This window comes from Podarcis tiliguerta (genome assembly GCF_965153285.1).
Source record: "Podarcis tiliguerta genome assembly, chromosome: 8".
Lineage (NCBI taxonomy): Eukaryota > Metazoa > Chordata > Lepidosauria > Squamata > Lacertidae > Podarcis > Podarcis tiliguerta.
In genome coordinates this window covers 23,617,496-23,640,817 of record NC_139541.1, presented here as the reverse complement: position 1 = coordinate 23,640,817, position 23,322 = coordinate 23,617,496, and the positions used below count along the sequence as shown (strand labels likewise).

The window sequence follows — 23,322 nt, the reverse complement described above, 5'->3', positions numbered from 1 at the left end:
GGGCTAGGCCGCGCCATCTCCCGCGCGGTGAGCTTTCGTTTCTCCCCATTCCGCCATGATAAACCGCCTTTGCGATAAGGGAAACCTTTGTCAGACCTCTCCGCAGTGATCATCTGCACTCACACGTGCGTTTTATTTGCCTGCTGTATATTTATTCCCCGCCCCTTTCCCCCTGCAAGTTCCCAGCCCAGCTTGGTATCCTCACGCCCAGTTTCATCCTCACCCCTCATCCTGCGAGGTGGGTTAAGCTGAGAGGCAGGAGCTTTAAACCTGAATAGGGATTCGATCCTGGGTCTTTCCAGTTCTAGTTCAACAAAGTGGGCACAATAAAGTGACTACAGTACAGCTTAGTGTAAAGTGCCAGGAAAAGCCTTTAAAGGCAGGTGTAATTTCACTGTGAAGCAGGTTGCATTCATGGTTCAAATTCAGTGGTGCCAGAGTACAGTACTTGGTAAAGCATCCTGGTTTGTGGGCAGAAGCTGCCCCCACAGGGCTGGGGACAAACCATAACTGCAAGCACTGAGAGATGCAGCTAGTCAATGGAAAACACTGTCTAGCAAAACAGAAATTCAAAATTCTTACAGCAAAGCATGTTTCTGAAGCGCTCTTTGATGCTTTCATTATGATCTATACTAGGACCATAGCTGTCAACATTTCCCCTTTTTAAAGAGAAATTCTCTTATTCCGAATAGGATTCCTCGCAAGAAAAGGGAAAAGTTGACAGCTATGATTAGGACCTCTCCTATTACAGTGGTACCTCGGGTTAAGTACTTAATTCATTCCGGAGGTCTGTTTTTAACCTGAAACTGTTCTTAACCTGAAGCACCACTTTGGATAATGGGGCCTCCCACTGCTGCTGGGCCGCCAGAGCACAATTTCTGTTCTCATCCTGAAGCAAAGTTCTTAACCCGAGGTACTATTTCTGGGTTAGCGGAGTCTGTAACCTGAAGCGTATGTAACCCAAGGTACCATTGTACTCGACTGTAAACAGCTATGAACTATTTTTAATATGGTAGTTTTGTATATGTGGGAGGTTGTGCTGAAGGGAGAGTAAGAAATCTATTTATGAACAATTAATTAACAATTATTATGAACAGTGAGCCCCCATAGCTTAGTGGTAGAACACGTGCTTACACTGCCAAAGCTCTTGGGTTCAAAACCCCAGCAGCTCCAGGTGTTGCCGGGAACGGGCTATCTGAAACTGTGGAGAGGTGCTGCAATACTAAGATAGATGGACCAAAAGTCTGATGTTGTTTACTACTTCCTATGTTTAGTGCTTTCCCATACCCCATAATGAAAAATCATGAGTCAAGGATGCTTTAGCTGAGATTCCTGCATTGCAGGGGGTTGGACTAAATGATCCTTGGGATCCCTTCCAAGTCTACAATTCTATGATTCTAGCACATGCTTCCAATGCCAGTTTTCATTCTAAAAAAAGGTTTGTCAGCTGATTGTCTCCTGTTCAGTATTACACACTGCTGAGAAAGCTGTATTGATGCTGCAACTGCCTCTTCTGCACCAAGTAAGTGATTTATGCATTTGTCAGACATATAACTTGATATTTTTTATTGCAGCCCTGTGTGTCTCCACAGCATTAGCAAAATGCAGTGACAGATGCAAAGACACATATATAAAGAAAAGCAGTTGAATTAGAGCTACTAGCTGATGTCTCTGCTTACCTCCAGTAGTTAGGAAAGTCCAAGGCCCTCTACAGCATGAGACCAAAAAGCAAAATATTATAGCTTCTTCAGGAGCAGCGTGTAAAATGGCAAGCTGTGCCTTAGTGTTTATGTACATGAAGCCCAGGATACAGCCTCTCCCTCCAGCCTCAGAGATTTAACTACCAGGAAAGATAGAGGGCTAAACTTGGGGGAAGGGGTGGAAATTATGATTCTGGCCAATTCACATCCGTAATAAAATAAAAATAAAATAAAATGAAGGGTGCTATATTGGGGCAGAGACCAGAAAATCAGGGACTGTAGGAGCACATGCTTATTATTGTACTTTGCAAAATGTGTGATGCCTTTACACATTGCTAAAAGAAATTCCAGGTTAGACAACACACACATCACACACATTTTTTTTAATAAAAGGAAAGCCCACCCACAGCATCCCAACTCTGACATATTACATATTGAAAATTTTTTTTATTTACAATACAGTAGCTAAAAAATTCAAAAAAAGGCTGTGTGTTAGAAAATCAGACTGTCATCGTCCTGTGGGAACCTGAAGTATCTTTGGTTGCTTGGGGGGCACTAAAGTTTACTCCTTTAGCAGCAGTAAACTTCCTTCTGTCTCCTTAACATTTTATTTCTCTGTGATGGATGGATATATATGGCACCTGTGCATTCTACACATAATCTAAAATCTGGTGAAAAGAGAGCCTTTCATATCTCAGTGAACAGAAACTGCCAAAGTAAAGATGTAACCATGTCAAGCATCTGGAGAAACCGTTTAAAAATGACTGCCGAAAGAGGCATACAAAAATGTGTCATAATTTATATATATTAAAGTTCCCTATTGCTAAAATTCAGGTGCATCCTGGTGCAGGGGTGGGAAACCGCCAGCCCAGACTAAGGCAGGCACATGAGACCTCCCCATTTGGCCCGTGGGGCCATTACAGTCAAGCCATACCCACCTGTCCTACACTAGGCATATTTTGTGATGTCATGTGATTGACAGGTGAGCAGCCTCTCCCTCCTGTCACAATTTCTCCCACAGGGAGTGGGGCTGAAAATGATCCAGCCCACCGACCAGATCTGAATTCCATTACATTGGACATAAGAGGATTCATTTGTGCTTTGTTTTCACCAAGGCAGCAGACCGGTCGCCTGGCTTCACTTCAGGACAAGGCTCTCATGCCAAGAGAAAAAATAAAAATCCTACATATAAAAAACCTCTAGCATGTCAAAAAGAAGCTTAGGGAAGAATCCTCTCTCTGGCAGACTAGTATTATATGCACAAGGAAATTAGTTTCTAAAATGGGGAAACATTTGACACAAGACCCAGGATATAGCTTGACGTGTCCCAGACTGATCCACCTCATTCAAAGAGTCACCAAAATAGGTGTGCGGTTCGCCCCGGCTTTTTTTAAAGCCACAAACTTGACATTGCCACAGAAATCAAGTTTTTAATTATGTTTTTGGTCAGCAGTCCATACAGTTGCCTCAAGTCTCTTCCCGGCTCTCTGTGTTCTTATTGGGAACCTCATCGTACTGGGGCGGAGGGGTCAAAGGCTCTATTGTTATCCGCCCCGTGTTATTTCCAGCGGGCAGGTCTAAGTTGAGGTTTTTTAGGTGTAGCTTTTCGGACATGATCCTCCGGACTTTCAAGGGTTTGAGTCTTTTGCTCAGGCGGGAACTGTGTCTGCTGGGCTGACGTTCAATGTTGGGCCTTTCTTCGGCGGTGGCAGCAGGCCTGGTTGGCGTGGTTTCGTCAATCCCGGTGAGAGATTCGTAGGAGGGCAGAGACATACTGATCCTTGCGCTTCTGTCTATGTCGCTGAGCTCAGGGTGCCCTGCGTTCATGACCTCTTCGTAACTGGGCACATAGTAGCGAGAGGGCGTCTCCTCATCCTCTTCTTGACTGCAGAGGGAAAATTTAGAAGCAATCACTGTCTCGCTTTAGTACTACCTCATTCAGGTTACGATATCCCCAAAGCCAGAAAACTCACTGGCTGGTATTTTATTTAAAATATTTTTTATCCAGCACGTCTCACTAACGTATTAAGCCTTACACTATTAAAGGTAAAGGTACCCCTGCCCGTACAGGCCAGTCTTGACAGACTCTAGGGTTGTGCGCCCATCTCACTCAAAGAGGCCAAGGGCCAGCGCTGTCCGAAGACACTTCCGGGTCACGTGGCCAGCGTGACATCACTGCTCTGGCGAGCCAGAGCCGCACACGGAAACGCCGTTTACCTTCCCGCTAGTAAGCGGTCCCTATTTATCTACTTGCACCCGAGAGTGCTTTCGAACTGCTAGGTTGACAGGCGCTGGGACCGAATAGCGGGAGCGCACCCCGCCGCGGGGATTCGAACCGCCAACCTTTCGATCGGCAAGCCCTAGGCACTGAGGCTTTAACCCACAGCGCCACCCGCGTCCCTACGACTGTACAAAAGAACAACAACAATTGCAGTTCTGCTGTTTGCCAGCACCACAAAAACATGGGCCTGAGGCAAAGATCCTCATGGAGCTTTTCCTTTTATTTTTTAACATAGGAAAATGAGAACAAAGCTTCCAAGTCACAGAACACATGAGCAAGTGGATAGCTCCGTTGGTAGACCATGAGACTCTTAATCTCAGTGTCATGGGTTCCAGCCCCATGTTGGGCAAAAAGATTCCTGTATTGCAGAGGGTTGGACTAGGCAATCCTTGTGGCCCCCTTCCAACTCTACAATTCTATGGTTCCATCTGTGAATACAGAGGTGATATGATTTGACTGGAACTTTGAGACGGTGCCTCAGAAACATGCCATTTTTATGGTTCAGCCAATGGAGAAAGATAGGATCTGTGATAGGATGAGATGGGGGAGGGGACCTGTGAAAAATAATGAATTTCAGTATTGGTTTAGGAGATCCAATGTGTGCATGTCTTTCCTTCTCCCTCTCCCTCTTGCCTTCTCTCACTCTTGATCCCTGTAGCACCCCACCTTATTCCCCCCCCCAACAAAGCCACCCTGCTTTTTTTGAAGAAAGTAATTCCCATCACCCCTGACCACTAGTCATGCTGGAAGGGGCTGGTGGGAATTGTAGCCAACATCTGGAGAGCCACAGGCTCTCCATCCCATATATCAATAATTTGCTTTCAAGGCCTGATCGTATCTTCTCACCTGTCTTCCTGTGGCTGTTGCTCAACTGAGACTTGCTGCCGTATCCTAGAGATGCTGTCACTTTCCCTTTGCTTCATTCGGTCACGAACACTCAGGCAAATGGAGAAAAGCAAGAGCAAGACCCCAGCACCAGCCAGGACGTAAGCCACCGAAAACGTATTGCTTTTATACGTATTTCCTCGACCACCGTCTGGCTTGCTGCTGTTTCCAACTGAGTGTGGCTTCCCACCTGGGCCAAATCCGGGGACCAAGTTCCAGACAGCCATAATGATCCCGAGAACAAGCATCCCCAACCCTATTGCCGTCAAAGCATAGTGAGATCCGTTTGACCTGGAGTGGGCCATCCTGTTATAATGCTGGGCCCCCTTGATCTGGGCACGGGGATGGGGTGCGGGTGGGCAGTTCAGCGCATATCTTCCATAAATCAAGGAACAAAGTCCAGGAATGGCTCCAGTTTGGGTTCCTTCCAAATATCTGAGTTTAAAATGAGACCTGGAGAAAGAAAGGAGGCGTAAGAAAATTTTTAAATGACATCATTTACAATGAAAAATCTTACCCCCTCCTTTCCATATCAGTTAGGTGATTTTTGCAAGCCATTTTCTTCAACTTAATTGATTTTTTCTGCATAATTTCCACTAATATATGCATTTTGTGTGTGCTCACTTTTCACTGATATACATTTGTGTACACAGCTTTTGGCAGTAGAGCTGTATTGCAAAATCCAGAGAAGCATAAATTCAGAAGCACACCTGTACTTTGCTTCACTTCACACTGGTCTGAGCAGTTCAAATCAGGCCAAGTATTTTTTTCTTTTATTCTTACCTTCCACTACCATCATCCCTGACCCTCAGCCATGTTGGCTGGGGCTGGTGGGATTTGGGAGTCTGAAAACATCTGGATGGCACCCCCATTGGCAACCTCTTTTGAACTCTGCAAAGCTGCCTGAATTTTTTTGCGCTGGGAAAAACAGGATGGAAGTACTTTAATTTAAAAAATAAATACAGTGGAACCTCCGTTTTCAAATGTAATCCTTTCCGGAAGACCATTTGAGCTCTGAAATGTTTGAAAACCGAAAACTCAATACGGAAGCCTCAGAATGGAAAAAATAATACGAAAAACTCAATACGGAAGATGTCTCGGAAGTCAAAGTTCAAAAACAGAAACATTTACTTCCAGGTTTACGGTGTTTGGGTTCTGAATCGTTCGTCAATGGAGACGTTTGAAAACGGAGGTTCCACTGTAAATCAATCAAGGCTCTGTGGAAAAGGCGTATTTTGGAGAGGGATCTGAAGGAAGTTAGAGAGTTTGGAGAGGCACCCCCACTGATAACAGCAGCAGCAGCTGTTGCTGCCGCCTTCAAAAACTACCACAGGCTGGGCACTTCCTCGGAGGTAACTAATTGCATATCTGCTAATTAGCTAGCTAAGGTAAATACACTTTAGCTAAACACCCAACACTAGTTGCTCCTCCTGGAATAGCCATCAACCCACTGTTTAAAGATGGGAGTATAACAGAGAGGAGGCACGTCTTAAGGGCTATAAAGGGAGAGCTGATGGAAAACTATGAACTCAGGATAATTCCAGTTTGCTTGTTGGTGCTGCATTTGTGTGAATTGCAGCAAAGAAGTTCCTAGGCATGTGCTCCACGAAGCGACGGACAAATCTGTCAATTTCACAGTCTCTCGGCATCTCGGTTTTTTCCACCATTGGTGCATGGGATTTCTGCCACTTTCCAATTTTTAAGACCTGTCAAAAATTCTTCAGCATTTTGCCCTGAGACACACAGTTCTGACCCTTACACGCAATTTTGCTGAATATAGTTTTGTATATTATTTTCATGAATGTGTTCATTTTTACCTTCACTTTCCAACTATTAACACATTTTTTGGTTGAACAAGTACATGGCAAAATTCTGAGAATTGCAAATTTCAAAGGACTTCAAAGGATCTCACGACTTAAAAGTGATTTATATGAAACAAATAATGTTTCTCTCCCTTCTCTCAATCAGGGGGCTTTGGGAATGTGGGTATCATTGACATGTCCCTATTTTATACCTGTGAAATGTTGGAGGCCATGAAAATGGTGCACGAAACACCATTATAATAAAACCAATGCAAGAACAATATACTCATTTATCTATAAATGCCCTTTATTTTTCACATTTTGTTGTGAGTGCCAGTGCTCTAGGCAGCCAAAACAGCACCGTCCACTCATAAGAGGGAGGTTTCAATAAGCTAGGGGATACCCCAACATTCACAGAAGTTTTTTTATTATTATTGCAAAACAGCTTAGCAAGGGCTGAACATGATCAGTGAGCAAGAGGGGAAGGAATATTTGGAGCATCCTGGGAAAGTGCCTGGTAGGAATTGTGTACAAGGGCCAACCCATGTTGCAACATTTTGTTACTAGTCCCTCTGGTAATAATTCACATCCCACATCTTCCACCCAAGTATAGTGCTCAGATGCCAGACAAGATCTACAACATTTTAAACTTGAATGTAAGAGTATAAACAAACACCACAGCTGATGCTGTCCAGGGCTTCAGGCAGAGTTGTCTCCCTGCCCAATCTGGGGTTGCTGAAATTTGAACCTAGAATCTTCTGCATGCAAAGCAGTTACTTTGCCGCTGAATGAAGCCTTTCCCTGCATATAGATGAAACAGAGCATAGCAATGGAAGAACCTGTCCTACAATGAGCCAGACCACTAGTGAATAATTGTTGCCCCCACTGACTAGCAGTAGCTGTCCTGAGGTTCAATCCAACTAAATCCTACTCAGAGTAGACTCACTGAAACCCATGAACCTAAGTCATGATATGGTGCGCTCCTTCTGGGGTAGTTTGTCCACCTTTGGTCCCCACCATGCACTCAGCTCTCACCTGTGGCTCCTAAAAGCTGTCGGCATGCAGCAGCAGCCACACCCCGGGAATGGCTTTGGCTGGCTGGATAAACCAGGTGAGGGTAGCTGATGGGTCTTTAACTCTCAGTGAGTTAGGAACTTGCCCTGCAGGCTCTGGCAGATTGAGCAGATGAGACCAATAGGTGCAACAGCCAAGAAAGTGGTTTCTGCATGTGCTGTAGAGGGAAGTGAGGGGATATCTTCAGGAGAAGGCTAAGGAGTAAATCCTACACAAACCCAGAGTGGAGTCCTTAAGACAGTTGGATGGCGCCTTGTACACCTCCTTCTGGCAACTCCCGCAGCCAAGCTGGTGCCAAACATAATACTCTGATTTCTTTGGACCACATCAGCGAGGTTGAGACAGGAGTCTTGTTGTTTGAGGAGCCCAGGACCTCCATACGCTTGCGCCCCATGGAGGCCACTTTGGTGCTGCTAACTCAAGATAGATGGATGCCAACAAGAACTCTTAGTAGGACAAGTATTGGAGTCTTTTCCAGCCCTACTGGGAGATGCCAAGGATCAAACCTTCTGCATGCAACACAGATGCTGTCCCAGAGCTACAGCCCTTCCGCAGCACATTCAGCAATAGTTCTGTGCAGCTGTCTGATTGAACCCAAGATCCAATAATATACCTTGCTCTGCCCGTTTCCAACTCTGCCTTCCCTAGACTAGAAGTGAAGGTTCAGGCTTAAACCAGCTAGGTTAAAAGGAGCCGTTTAAGCAATCCAGATCTTTGAACCTGAACTAGCCCAGTAATCATTACGCTTAAGAACAACGCCCAGCAGTAGCAATCTGGCTGAGTGCCAACATTTAAAGCACTTTGTTAAACTCGGTCGTCACAAAGGTTACCTGGGATTCAGTCACTCACTCTCAATTGTCAAGCAAAAAAAGGAAGAAGATCCAGAGAGAGCTTCTGGCTGTATTTATTTAGACTTCTGGTCCACCCTGACCTTGGATTCAAGTGACAAGGATATTATGACTAAACATCAGGAAGGACTTTCTGACAGCAAGAACTTTCTGACACTAAGAGCTGTTTGACAATGGAGCAGCCTTCTTCAGGAGGTTGTGGACTCTCCTTCCTTGGCCAGAGGCTGGATGGCCACCTGTCACGTATGATCTAGTTGAGATTCCTGCATTGCAGGGGGCTGGACTAGATGACTCTTGAGGTCCCTTCCAACTCTACAATTCTGTGATTCTATGATTCCCAAGACTACAAAGCTATGGGGGAACATGGTCATCTCCAGAGCAGACTGAACACCTGTTCCATCATCTCTGGACCTTTGCAATCTCAGACAATAAACTCTGCCTAGCTTCAATATGACTACATCATTGCTTGTAGTCCTGAATCTTTTGCCCCTGTCAATGATTTACCCCATAGATGCGAAGGCGTTGGGAGGTAGCAAAAGTGAACCCTGTCCTTCAGGCCAGTTATGCCCATTAAATGAGGCCCCGACAAGAGAACTCACCCAGTTAAGAAGCTATGCCACTGCGTTCTCTCTACCTCCAACCCCATCTCTTTTGCAACTGCAAATGGTACTATGGTGCGTCTGGAAACAGAAGCCAAAAAGTCGCTGCCGGTTTGCACAACCGATGACGAATCCAGCATAACCCAAAACGAGAATCACAGAGGCTGGCATTGCTTGCGGCACGCTTTGGTTCCTTAGAGACTCCCCCCCTGCCCCACCCCCTTCCTTGTTTGCCACTGCTAATTAAGCTTCCCATCACACTCAGACTGAAGCCTACTGTGTGGTCCCAGTGGCAGAGCAAGAGGCAGAAAGTGCTCAAATCTTCGAAAATGCCGACAGCCAACATGTTTGCAGTGTGTAAACAGTGAACGGCTTGGCACTGGCAACGGAGAAAGGGCAGACAAGCTGAGACGCATTCAGGGAAAAGAAAGAAAGAAATATTATCCACGTGCAATTTCAGATGGCTGTGCTTAACTAGAACTTGCTCACTGTTTAGGTTGGGGGGGGTAGAGGGGAGGAGCGTTGGAACAGCTCTTCTGCCAATGGACACTCTTCCCCACCTCTCCAGTTCCTGTCCGCTGCACTGCTTATTGCCGAATGGTAGCGTGGGGTAGTGGTTAGCACCCAAGCTACCAATGTGGTGTCTGGGCACTGGTGCTCTTGAGGATATCTGAGTCATCCCCTCGCTAGATCTTTATGGATCCTCATAATTTTACAAGGGTCCTCTCAAAACCATCATCAAATGGGAAGGCAGTGATGCAAGACCAGGCTTCCTCAGTGGCAGCCCCAAACCCTAGAATTCTACCCCAAAGGATATTTCATCTGCTCCCACTGCAAAAGTTATTGAGAAACTGGTTCCAGGCATTTTTTTCATAGAATTGTAGAGTTTGTCCATGCATTTGGAACCTGAAGTGTTATTTGTAGTGCAGTCATAAAAATAGCTTTTGCACTCACTGTTGTTTAATGTGTTTTATTTGAATTGTTAGTTATTTAAAATGGTTTTATTATCATTACGGTGCTTTGTTGTAAGTGTCGTAGGCTGCACCATGGTACCTTTTGGAGGGATCAATCAATCAGTATAATCAATCAATCAATCAATCAAAGGTCACTGCTAGGTTCAGAGATGTATTTGATGATTTGCTGGTGATTTTGCTCTCTCATCTCATGTAAATATGAAGATCTATGAGGATCCACATCTTGAATTGATTTTTTTCCCTTTTTTGGTGCTGGCAAACAGATCTGTAATTTTGTTACTTTGCAGCAATGGTGTGTTAAAACAAATCAACTTCAAAGCAGAGTCAGAGAAGCTGGCTTGTTTCACACCAACCACAATTGATGGTTTGAATGTAACATTAGACTGTGGTTAATCTACTATGAAAGTGAAGGAAAAGAGGGGAGGGAGGAGAGTGCAACCTCAGATTTACAGTGGTTCATCCTTGCAACACTAAACCACGCTGGAGCCACCGTTGCATTAAAAAGCTCCCTAACTTCAATAGAGTAATTTCTTAAACAAATGAGCTGACAAGGTTTCTGTGTCAGGAGCACCCTAGCAAATACTAAAACCCTCCAAATCAAGGTAAGGTGGGCGGGAGAATTTCCATTAAGTTAAGTGCTTCTTGGTAACTCATCAGCTGCTAACCCAACAAAGCTAATGGACATCTCTTTGCTCCTCTGTTTCGTTTACAGAGCAATGGCAGAGATGTGCTCATAGCTGCTTTTAAGCAGATAAAGTGGTCGTTCGGAGGTTAATTACTCCTGATAAAAGCCATTTTGCCGAACAGTATTAATTTGGCCCAACCTCCTCTTGAGCTGTAATCGTGCATGTCTAATGAGAAGCAGGGCAAGGGATCATCATCATTACCACCTGTTCCTCACTCTGCATAGGTCCTCCCAAGTGTTTGGTGGCCCCGAGGAAACCAGCAGGAGGACTGGGCTGCTGGAGAATTCATTCAAAAGCATTGCCCCCTCGCGTGGGCATGGCCAGGGAGGCAGGGCCCAGCTGCCGCCCCAAATCAAGTAAATAAATAAATAGCAATACTCAACTAACTGACTAATCTTCTCGCAAATAGCTTGGTTCTGCCCCACCCCCAACATAAATCCTGCCCAGTTAACATAAATCCTGGCCATGCCCATGCTCCCTCAATGTCATGGATTGGCTGGACACAGAGGAATGGTGGGAAGATTCAGCTGGGAAATTCCCAAGGGAAGAAGGTTCAGAGCCCGGGGATTGGTGATGGGATGACACTAAGTGGTCAGAGGGAGAAGATTTGGGGGGAGGCGTCGAAAGCTGAAGAGGTAACAGGGTTTAGTAAGCAGAGAAAGACTGTGGCAGAGAGGTTGGCAGGGGTGTCAACTTGAATAAAATATCTGGGGGGCCCAGTCAATGCATAATCAATCACAAGACACCAGGCATGCACACCATTTGATTTCGACGAAGATGAAATCTTGGAAATCAGTCTGGAAGAAGGGGAGGATCTTCCTTCAAGGTAATGTTGTGCTAATCTCCCCCCCCCCCCATCATCAATTGCTTTCAAAAGCACCACCACCACCACCCCGATCCATTTCTATGGTGCTGCTGCTTGGGGTCTTTGAAGGATGGGAGGCAATAGAACAGGCTTCCTCAACCTCACCCCTCCAGATGTTTTTTGGCCTACAACTCCCATAATCCCTAGCTAGCAGGACCAATGGTCAGGGATGATGGGAATTGTAGTCTCAAAACATCTGGAGGGCTGAGGTTGAAGCCTGCAATAGAAGCTGCCAGGGACTTCCAGAGAATTGAGGGATCTCAACTTGGGGTTTGAGAAGGCAGCAATTTCCTTTCTGACACAGGCAGCCCTGTTTAAGTTCTACTATTCAATGGGCCATGAATACTGTAAATAAGCAGTATGTTATAAAATACTTAAAATAATAAAAACAGTTAGGCTGGGTGACACTTCAAACCTTTTTCTTATACAGAAGCTGTAACTAATACAAAACCTAGGGGGTGGGGAGACGGGGAAAATGTGAAATGTACAGAAAGAAAGGACACAGCAAAGAAAAACATAAAGACTGTGCAGGAAATTACAGCATGACAAACTGAGAAGAACAATAAGAGGAAGTGTTAGGGTGCACGGCCAGAAGAGGCCAAACCCAACTGTGTGACCCAGACAAACTAACAGCAACCCGCTGGTCCTAGTTAAAGACCACGGCTAAAATAAAGTACACCTGTCACTCGCCGCAATTTAAATTTGGTGCCAACTACAAGGTGTGCCACTTTTGGCTGGGATAGGATGGCCTCGTGTCATACAACATCAAGTGATGGATAGGTGGGCAGCCCCACCGACCCGTCAAATGTCACCAGTGAAAGGTTTGGGAACAAATAGTTCCCTAAGGTTGATATAGATGGGAAGCATAGTATAATGGGATGAATGCCGCACTCTTGACTGGAGAGAGATGGGTCTGAATCCTCACTCAGGAAGATCTCCAGGTGACTTTAGGCCAGATGACATTTCCTCCTTCACCTCCATAAGAACATAAGAAGAGCTTGTTGGATCAAGCCAATGGCCCATCTGGTCCAGTCTCCAGCCTCCAGCCAGCCCCAGAGCTTCCATTACGGTTGTGGATATTTTTAGTAGAGTATTTTTGATCTGGATTGGAGAGCGGCAGAGAGGGCATTTAAAGGACGTTTAGAAGGCATTCCCCACTTTAGGCAATTTCACTTATGCACATAGGGTCTGAAACATAAGCCCTGCGTAAGAGGACAAGTTGCCAGTATATGTTTAAAATTTCATATTTGGGAATTCCGTGTGCTGTCATTAAGTCGCCCACCACAGAGACTCTGGCCTAGGCAATGCATATATCCCATGAAGAAAATATTTTTTTAAAAAAACGGATGTGGAGCAACTGGGAAGAACACAAAGGCCACCCTGGTGTCCTTTTAGAGGAAGGGTGCGGTACAAATGAAACTTAGTCACAGCAAACAAGAACTGGAGGGCCTGTTCCAGTTTGTCTGGATGCTTGAAATAACACCACAAACAAGCAGGTATTAACACGGTGGGGGCACACACAGACCCTACTTGGTACATTGTCCAAGCATAACAGTGGGGAACCTCAGGCCCCTTCAAGTCTCCCTATCCGGCCCTCAGGACTCTTCTCAGGCCGCACCCCCTTTAAGCGCTTACGCCAGGTGAAATGTGTCATCAAATTCTGATAATGCCTGAATGCAGAACGAAGAAAGGCGTATTATGCAGGCATAGATACTCTCCAAATTTTGTGCAGTTGGAATCCAGTCTCCTTTGGGGTTGTAGCCAATCCTGGCATTACTCAGAGTGGACCCACTGTAATTAATGAGCACAACCAGCTTAGGTCTACTGATTCCAATGGATCTCCTCTGAGTAGTACTTAGCTGAATGCAATGCTAATCCAGAATCACTGATCCACCCAGCTTTCCCCCTTCGCCCTGCCCAGTGCTGTAATGCGGCCCCCAGGAGGTTCTCCATGAGAATATGCGGCCCTCAGCTACTCTGGGAGGATTTTTGTAACTCAGGTGTCCACCAGCAAGCACTCAATGTCTGCAAGGTGATTAATGCAGTCAGTCCCTCTCTGCCTAACCTAACTTGTTGCTAGGATAAAATATGGGGGAAAGGTGGAAGAGAGCCATTAATAATTATTAAATTGCATTTTTAAAAAAGCATTCTGCTTTTAGAGTATATGCATTTTAATGCTTTTTATTTCTTTGATCTTAACTGCTCTGTGGGCTTATCTGGAAGGTGAGCTAGGTACCTCCATAATAAAATGATAAAGAAATAAAATAACTTCCTGCTTCCTTGTTCAGCAGCCCAGGCTTGGTAGATGCTCTAGCTAGCAATTGTAGGAGAGTGTGGGGAAAGTTTTTGCTCTGAACATCTAAGCTTGAAGAACTCTGTAGGTCACAAAAGCTTGCCTCTGGCGTTTTAGCTGTTTTCATTCACAACCTTCCTTTTCACCCATGCTTTGAAAAACCAATCTCTCAGAAAGGGCATGAGAAACGACCATGAGGTGAGTGTAGAAAAGATTGGAGCTATAGAAGGCAAGTGTGACAAGTGGAAAACACAAGCAATCACAGAGAAAAATGCATGCTTGTTTCTAGTCCTCACAGAGGTAAAACTATGAAATTATGCTTAGAAACACAGGCAGTGCTTGGTAGTGATGTGGCTTCTGCAATCTAATTTAGGGAGCTTGAGGTTAAGCATGTCAAAATGGTTCTGTAGTCAAAAACTCTTGAACTTAAATATTAGGAGTTGTTGTTCAATAAAGAACAGAGGGCTGGATTAAGGTTTGATGAGGCCCTAAGCTACTGAAGGTAATGGGGCCCTTTATATGTCCAGCTGTCCTTTGTCAACAACAAATTGTCCCTGTTTTTTGTGTTGAATATATGCTATATGATAATTTATGGACCTAATAGGTATCTAGAGCCATTTGCACTTAACAAAATATGTATTTTATCAAAGTAATTGTTGAACTGAAATACAATTAAGAAGAAGTATATTAATAGTGAAATAATTATTAAGCTCTAACTTAAAATGATTGGGGGCCCATTACTTACATCATAGGAGCCTACACAACACAAAACAAAACAAAACAAAGTTGCTGTATGTAGGTTTTATTTTATTTGTTTTTTATCTTATACTTTGGAAATGTACATCCAGGGTTTTTTTCTTTAAAAATTTTAGGGGCCCCCAAGATAGTGGGGCCCTAAGCTATAGCTTGTTTAGCTTATATGTAAATCCAGCACTGAAAGGACACAACACAGTCCTGCAGAGGTTTTTGTAGAAACACCAAGTATTTCAGTGGGACATACTCCATTGTAAATGAGTTTAGGACTGCAGTCTTACAGTGTGGTTTAAATGTTGTTTGGAGTTCACATAGAATAATCAAAGGGTTACAATTTGCAGCAACCCCCCAACAAGCTGCAGTGCCCAGAATTCTTTGAGAGGTGTGTTTTTGTGTTTCAAAGGTACAGAATGTACTATTTACTGCTGATTTAATAGTGTATGTATTGCTTTTATTCCATATTATATATCTGATTACTATTTATATTGTACGTATGTTGTGTTGTGAGCCCTATCCGGAGCAATAACAAAGAACAAATAAAACAAAACAAGCAATTGCACAATCAAATTGTTGCATTTTCCAACTAAGTTAATTTCTAACTGAAATTAATAGACCCATTCTGGTCACGGCCATTGATTTCCATGGGTCTGCTCTGAATAGGATTAGCATTGGATCAATCAAATTCAAACCATGAATTAAATAATACTAGTTTGAGCACACCCACAGAGCCATACATGATAATCTGCATATTTAAAAAGCATATTTAAAATTTATCTGTTTCACAGTCCTTCATTATTATTGTATCTATTTATAAAAAAATATTTTTATAGTTTATATGTTGCTATTGACAGAAATGTATCAAAGCGGTTTACAGTATAACATAAAACTATGCAATAAAAACCATTACAAAATAAAATAAAACATCAATTAACTATTTTGGAAATGTTAAGTGTGTCCTTTTCAGAAATGCACTCTTTTTTTGCAATACAGTACATGCAAATATCTGCGGACACACAGAAGTTATTTAAAGTTCAAAAAACTGGTTTAACTTGATACAGAACACACCTGGTCCTAGCAACAGAGAGATAGCGGCTTCCCTACAAATTTTGACAACTGTTGCTGCCCTGCCCACTGGCTCGCCAGGATGCTGCTACACAATCACCTGTCTGTAGGAGGTCGCACTCATTATTGCCACCTTACTAGCAAGGAGATGCAGGTCCAATGCCAACCAGTGTATGTAAGGGATTATTAACATACACAGGCCTGACTAGCACAAAAATCATAGCTAAAAGAAAAGGTGAAATTGACTCAGTAACTGTGTAGGGGCATATAACACTAAGTCAGATGTGAGGCATTTCAGACCTTTAAGGCAAATGTGGCCCTCTAGATTCTTGGATTGCAGGGGGGTTGGACTAGATGGCCCTTAGGACCCCTTCCAACTCTACAGTTCTATGCTTCAATCATTCAGTCCCGCTCCAAAAACAGGCTGCTGGTGAGAGTTAATATGTAATAATATGCTAAAAGGCATGTTGACAAAGTGGTTTTTCTTTGGGTGTGTGATCCAGCACGGGGGTGGGATGGGGGGAGACCAGCAGTGAAAACCAGAGGTTTTTGAACTTTAATGAAGATGATGATAATTTTAATATTTATACCCCACCCATTGGGTGTATGATCTTTATATTGTTGTGGCAAGTAGTGTAATGATTTATGTATAGGTTAAACACACCCACCCACCCCATAATTGTCATAGGAACCTCAAAAATTTCCTTTGTGCCCGACCATTACATAAATCTAATATAAATTCTTAAGTGAACCTTAACTCAGGAACAGACCTTGAACCACATTCCTGTTTATGCTTCCAATACTACTTTAGCTTTTTTAGGAGAATTAAAAGCCACAGCATCACATTAGGATGTAGTGGAGCTGGGGCAGTGGACAAAAAACTGAGCTAACTGAGCTGAAGCCAAAGTTGTAAAAAATCATACCAATAGTTCTGGGTACAGGAGGAAATTTCTGATCTGCTATCCTGCACTATGAAAAGTGGTTCAGAAGCTTGTTGTTGCATTTTCAACATCCAATTTGGTGGAACGTGGTTTTAGTGTGGTTGTCCAACTTCTCTCCAAGCAAATAAATCAACTCCAGATTACTAAACATGGTGGTTTAAGATTCCTGCTACGTGACTTTGAAGCAGAGAAACTGGTAACACTTCATTAAGCCCACGCATCGTATTAAGAATTTACAAAACAGTGAAGTACAGTGGAACCTCGGGTTACGTTACCCTCGGGTAATGTTAACTTGGGGTTGCGAAAGCGGCAAACCTGGAAGTGTTTCGCCGCTCACGCATGCGTAGAAGCGGGCTCTCCGGTTGTGAAAACTTCGGGATACGGCCGGACGTCCAGAACGGATCCTGTTCGCAATTGGAGGTACCACTGTAGTTACTAAACATAGTAAGACTATTGCTAATTGACTATGAGGCTTTGAAAAGTTGGTAAATTGGAGCAAGTTCATCGGTGTTGTTGAATTAATTAAATAAGATAGTTTTCATTGGATTTCTGAATTTTATTGTGTTATTATCCTCCTTGGTGGGTCATGTAAACGGCTTTTCTTAACAATACTTTCAATAGGGTAGGGGGCACTGGGAATGAGTTTATTGAACCGAGGGGGCAGTGCCTCGAAAATGTTTGGGAACAGCTGCTTTAAAACATTTCTGAGCCACTTAATATTTTAAAAGCTCTTAAGTGGTACAGGAAAATACAACATAAAAATAATAAAACAGAATTATGAAAATAGAACAGAATAAAACTATTATCCTCCCTCAGGAGCAGAATATTAATGCAATTCCCTTCTTAGGAAAATTCTCCTGACTTCTCACTACCTTTGTTTCAATTGGCCTTTGGAAATTAATCACACTGTTATGCTTGTTCTATTTGGATCACTGTACAGTGGTACCTCAGGTTACATATGCTTCAGGTTACAGACGCTTCAGGTTACAGACTCTGCTAACCCAGAAATAGTTCCTCGGGTTAAGAACTTTGCTTCAGGATGAGAAAAGAAATCGTGCTCCAGCGGCGCAGCGGCAGCAGGAGGCCCCATTAGCTAAAGTGGTGCTTCAGGTTAAGAACAGTTTCAGGTTAAGAACAGACCTCTGGAACGAATTAAGTACTTAACCCGAGGTACCACTGTACTGCTCTTCAGTTTTATTATATACTTTTTATAATCTTATAATTATAATTTTGCTTTAATTGCTATTAACTGCTATGGAACTTTAGTTACCTATCATATAGAAATATTTAAAATCAATAAAGAAGCAAGAGGGCATTATGAAAGTTTGAGGATACATTTCGCCCAGGCAGAAATACGCAAGGTGGGTGCGAGCTACTCAGGTGTGTATGTGGGGAGTGGTCTGCAGAATCCGAGGAGCAGATAGAAAGACTTGGATGACTGCATTCAGTCCCCGGACCTGAGGTCTCCCTCCTCTGCTTTAGACTAACCTCTGGAGGATGTTGAGAGAAGACCTAACCCAGTGCTTACAAGGTCTTTACCACTGTCCTTAACTGTTGCAGTAAGTACACCCACTCCCATAATTGCTCAATTATAACTTTTCTGCCGGTTTGATTGCATTCATCTAGGACGCAATAGGAAGCTAGGTTCTCTCTCCCACCGCAGGGCATTAAATCAGCAAACCAAAGCCTGGGCCTTTGGTGATGCTATAACATGGCCCTATTGCGAGTGATCAGTGCATACATTCAAACTCGGTCAACATTTGCCACAGACTGCAGATGTGGTGAAGAGTCAGTGTGGCTTACTGACTGGAGCTGCCATCCATATGTTTTGAATTCCACCGCCCTCCCTGCCCAAGAAATTGTGCATCTTGCATTTCCAAAGCCATTTGGCCCCTCAGCTGGAGCACAGCTGCCTATGAGAGAGAACCGAGGCTAGCCATGCACTTGATCACTTGGATGCTAGTCCACAGAAGCTGATGACACACACACACACCCCAATCTGCTACGCCATCAAAAGTGCCGCAAGGCTCTGTCTTTGTTACGACAGCCACTCTTCTGGAAGGCTTAAGAGCTGTGTGGGAAAGTGAATGCCAATCAGAATGGAGGAGAAAGCCTGTGGCCCATATATTGTCATAACACAACTCTCATCAGCCCCTAACTGGGATGCCCACTTGATCAGGGATGGTGGAAGTCACGAGTCCAACCATGTTGAGAAGGTCCCAGGAGGCTGGAAGTGTGGAGCCCTGAGCTGCAATCTCCGCTCAGCTTCAAAGCTCATGGGTGACTTTGGTTCAGCCTCCATCTCTTGACCCAGCCCACCTCCCAGGGAAGTTGTGAGGACAAGAAGGGATCATGGGAAATTATGACAACCAAGTTTTAGCTAATGCAGCGTCTCTTGCAGCCAAAGTTTACAGGTCTGAAGGCAAACAAATGTCCCCCTTTGCATCTGGTAATAAAACTATTACCTACACATTTTCACCCACTTTTTGCAAAGCAAGCAATCCCAAGGTACATCAAATATAAAAATCCATATAACAATACAACAAGCCCAGTTAAAAAACATTTCACACTATGTAAGGCTCTCCAAAACCAGATGCTTTTGTGGACAACACCCATCAGCTCTGCCAGCTGAGGATGATGGGAGTTGTGGTCCAAAACATCTGGTTAAAAGTAACCGCTACTGTACTTAAAAATCAGTGGCCTAAAGAGTCAAGCTCAAAGCTGCTCAAACTCTGCTGTGATTCTGGGCACCCTGTACATGCCCCAAAATAAAGAAATCATCAGCATCTAGAGGTTTCCAGTCATTCAGAGTCAAATGCAAAAGATATGTGTGTGCGAGTCTGCAAAACTGCTTTCCCTCCGAAGATCGGGCGTGTAAGGGCAGCCTCCAAGATCCGGGACGCAACAGTTGGGAGAAAAGCTCCCGCCTGGGCAAAGTCCTGCAAAAGCCAAGAAGACTGGAGAGAGAAGAGGAAGCGAGGGAGAGGCAGGGCTCCCTCCCGGAAACGAAGACGCTGCAGGAAGGGTGGAAAGAAAGGAGGAAGGGGAGGAAAACGAGAAGAAGAAAAAAAGCAGCGCCGCAACTTTGCATGCGCGCGCATTTTCGGAAGGCAGGAAAGCTGCCATCCTAACCGCGTTCCTTAAGCAGGGAGGATGTCTCACTGAGTCTCCAACAGACACACTTGCACGCAGGCCCCACGTCCCGTTTGCTAGGTGTGGGGCTGGTCCTCGTCCAGCCCCTCGCCGAAGAAAACGCGAGTCCGGGGCTTTTTCAAGAGGAGAGAAAACGAGGAGTCGAAGCACAGCGTCACCACTCCCCCGCAAACCGAGGGATCGGCCATAGCTGTCAACTTTTCCCTTTTCTTGCGAGGAATCCTATTCGGAATACTGGAATTTCCCTTTAAAAAAGGGAAACGTTTTACAGCTATGGATCGGCATCGGGGATCCTGCGTTCCCCCAGACGGAGAAGCAGAGAAGCCGGACCCCGGCGGCCAGCAAGTGGTTTCACGCCACCTGCCTCGCCCCGCAATGCCCAGCCCGCCCCATCCTCAATGGTTCCCTCTCCTCCAAAGAATAAAGCGCAGACTTTTAATATACGATCAACCCGACGGCGGGTGAGGCTGCGACCTCACTTAAACACGCACACACTCTCTGCCCACGGTTTCTACTAGGGAGACACGCAGAGGATGGCAGCGCACCAGGCGCTGAACACCCCACCCCAACGGCATTTCTGAGTCTCCCCACCGTCAGAAAGCGCACGTCGGAACCCCGGGCAACACTGAAGCGGCCCCATCACAGAAATCCCCACCGCGGAGATGTGGGGGGGGGGAGCCCACGTCGAGCGTGGGGAAGGGGCTCTCACCGCCCACCCCCACGAGGGGCGGGTTTGCTTAGGGAGGGGGTCCCTTTGGGCTGAGCTCACCTGCGCGCTGAGCTGCGCCCCGCCGGCGTCCGCGCATGGTTCCCGGAAGGCTCCGAGCGCGCTCCGTCCTTCTCGGTGGGGGTGGCTGAGCGTCACGCCCGCGGTGGCCGCCCCCGGCTCCAGCGCCCTGCCCTCCCGCGCTCGTCCAGCACCGGCGGAAGCAGCCGCGGGCCGGACGGGTCCTAAAGCCTCCGATCGACTCTTGCGCCCAGCTGAGCAGCTTGTAGGGCGCAGGAGGGCGGCGGCGGCGGGTAGGCAGCTGCGTCAGCGCACGACGCAGCCTTCCCTAAGCTCAGGAATGGGGAAGCGGGGTCCCTCCCGGACGTCGTTGGCTTACACCTCCCATCAGCCCCAGTCGCCAGCCTGGCCAGTGACGAAGTCCAAGAGCATCTCGAGGGCCGAAGAATCCCCACCTCTGCCGAATAATCCTGAGCCCCCGCCGGTCTGGTTGGACTAGAACTCGGGGACATCCCATGAAGCGGGATGCTGAAAGGCAGAGAAAACAATGTACTTCTTCAGACAGTGCAGAGTTAGCCTATGGAACGCACTCTCACATGAAGCAGCGGTCGCAACCAAGTTGGATGGTTTAAAAGAGGATTAGACATTATTGATTATTGATTTATAATTTGCTTTGTTAAATTTGTTCAATAAAAATATATTTTAAAAAAAGGGGGGGGGGGGAGGATTAAACAATCCACAGAGGAGAAGCCTGTCAGTGACTTCTAGCCACGATGTCTATGCTAGAGGCAGAAAGGCTTCTGAAGAACAGTTGGTGGAATCCCCGCTTGGCCCTGACACTCACTGGGCAACCTGGGGAACCCACGTATTCCTCTTCCTATTGCTCCAACCTCCCCAAGCCCCCCCCCCCCCCCGCCACCCAGTATTCCAGTACAGCAGAAGGAAATCAAATCTAGCCCTGGAAAAGATTGACTCGTGTTTGCGAATGGTTAGCTAAAAAGGAGCCCCCACCTTCAGAGGCAGTCTATAGTTGAAAATCAGATTTTTCTCATTGGGACCCACCCCTCAGCTTCATAGAAGATCAGAATACAGCGGTACCTCGGGTTACAGACGCTTCAGGTTACAGACTTCGCTAACCCAGAAATAGTACCTCGGGTTAAGAACTTTGCTTCAGGATGAGAACAGAAATCGTGCAGTGGCGGCACAGTGGGAGGCCCCATTAGCTAAAGTGGTACCTCAGGTTAAGAACAGTTTCAGGTTAAGAACGGACCTCCAGAGCGAATTAAGTTCTTAACCCGAGGTACCACTGTACTAAACTAGGTGAACCCAGGGGAGAGATTTCCTGCTGCTGGAGGTGACATAAATCGAACTCGGGCCCCACTGCATGCAAAGCGGGTGCTCTTGCAGTTGGCTGTGTACCTTCGCCTATATAATCATGGGTGGAAAGCTGGAAGTAATTCTTCTTCCTGAATACGCCCTCTGCGTTTGTCTCTTACTCTCCAAAGTGCCCTCTCACCCCACCTGCTCTGTCATAGAGACATCCTTTTACTCACCACTCACCCTACTGACAACCAGGTATGCAACAACTGCATCCAGAACTCATTGCATGCAGAAATGGAAAGAGGACGAGAATCCAAGCAAAAAGGAACGGCTTACAAAATTAACGGATTATACCAAAATGGCCTGTAAAACTAAGAGACCCAAATGATGAACTGCTTGTAGAAAACTGGAGGGCTCCCCCCCCCCACTATCTGTTGAAGTACTATAGCAATTTGAAATCATGAGCAGGATTTGAGATATGAGTGGCAGGGGGGAAAAGAAAGAAAACAAAACAATAACATGGAGTTAGGGGGTTTGGTAACAAGTAGAACACAGCAACCAAGGATAGGGACAAAAACATCAGGGTGGGAAGGGTGAGAATTCCAAAAGAAAAATGTAATATTGTATGGGAAGCAAAATCATAATATTTTTTTTGAAAACTTAATAAAAACCAATCTAATAATAATAATAATAATAGAAAACTAATGTGCAGGTGATGCTGACCAGTGGGCTGATGTCAGGGCAAACTGGATTTTAATTATTGCTTTCAAATATGTGGCAAAGGCATTTTAATTACTGCTTTTAACTAGTTTGCTTTCATTCTTCTGCATTTTACAAGTGATGTCTTTAAATGTTTTAAGCTGCCGAGAAAGGCGGGGTGTCAATATATTAAATAAATAAGAAGGCAGGGGGGTTGCGAGGGGTGGGCAGACTGTGCTTCAGTGGGGCAGTGGCCTCCATCAGCCCCTATGGCCCAGGCCACATTGCCTTGCATTTAGGAAAGGAAAGGAAAAAAGGACAACGGAAGTTCAGGGGTGAACCCAGCGACTGCATATCTGGAATCTTTTGTGCACAATACTATGTACAGTTCTGGTTGCCTCACCTCAAAGAGGATATTGTCGAGCTGGAAAAGCTTTGGGAAAGGGCAACCAAAATAAACAAAGGAATGGGGTGACTGCCTTATGAGGAAAAGTTGCAGCATATGAGACTTTACAGGTAGGACAAAAGGTGAATAAAGAGGGGACGTGAGAGAAGCTTGGATAGAGAAAGGTTTTCCTCCCTCTCTCCACCTAGAACTTGTGCCTCTCCAGTGAAACTGAATGTTCAAGATTCAGGACAGATGATAGAAAGGACTTCTTC

At 45.2% G+C, this 23,322-nt stretch overlaps 1 protein-coding gene and 1 long non-coding RNA gene across 5 annotated transcripts; one reads left to right on the top strand and one right to left on the bottom strand.

Moving 5' to 3' along the window:
• Positions 1-2: 2 nt before the first annotated feature.
• Positions 3-2,505, top strand: LOC310682969. Its single transcript, XR_014514220.1, has 2 exons — positions 3-125; positions 1,439-2,505. It is a non-coding gene; the product is annotated as an uncharacterized lncRNA (long non-coding RNA).
• TMEM51 (transmembrane protein 51) lies at positions 2,069-21,198 on the bottom strand. 4 transcript variants are annotated; one of them, XM_083452249.1, is made up of 3 exons: positions 20,686-21,198; positions 4,828-5,319; positions 2,069-3,585 (listed from the first exon to the last, which is right to left on the bottom strand). In XM_083452249.1, the coding sequence occupies exons 2-3, from the start codon at positions 5,169-5,171 to the stop codon at positions 3,168-3,170; spliced, it is 762 nt and encodes a 253-aa protein (XP_083308375.1). In that variant the 5' UTR covers positions 5,172-5,319; positions 20,686-21,198; the 3' UTR covers positions 2,069-3,167. The 4 variants fall into 4 exon arrangements, with proteins under 4 accessions (XP_083308375.1, XP_083308376.1, XP_083308373.1 ...); XM_083452250.1 differs by lacking the exon at positions 20,686-21,198 and adding an exon at positions 12,640-12,794; XM_083452247.1 differs by lacking the exon at positions 20,686-21,198 and adding an exon at positions 9,190-10,069.
• Positions 21,199-23,322: the final 2,124 nt, after the last annotated feature.

Coding starts and splice junctions, on each gene's coding strand:
- TMEM51 (XM_083452250.1), bottom strand. CDS start 12,779: ATGGAAGCTCTGGGGCTGGCTGGAGGCTGGAGACTGGACCAGATGGGC. Junction 5,320..12,639: donor TCACCTGGAGATCTTCCTGA/GTGAGGATTCAG, acceptor TTCTTTCTCCAG/GTCTCATTTTAAACTCAGAT. Junction 3,586..4,827: donor CAACAGCCACAGGAAGACAG/GTGAGAAGATAC, acceptor TTCCCTCTGCAG/TCAAGAAGAGGATGAGGAGA.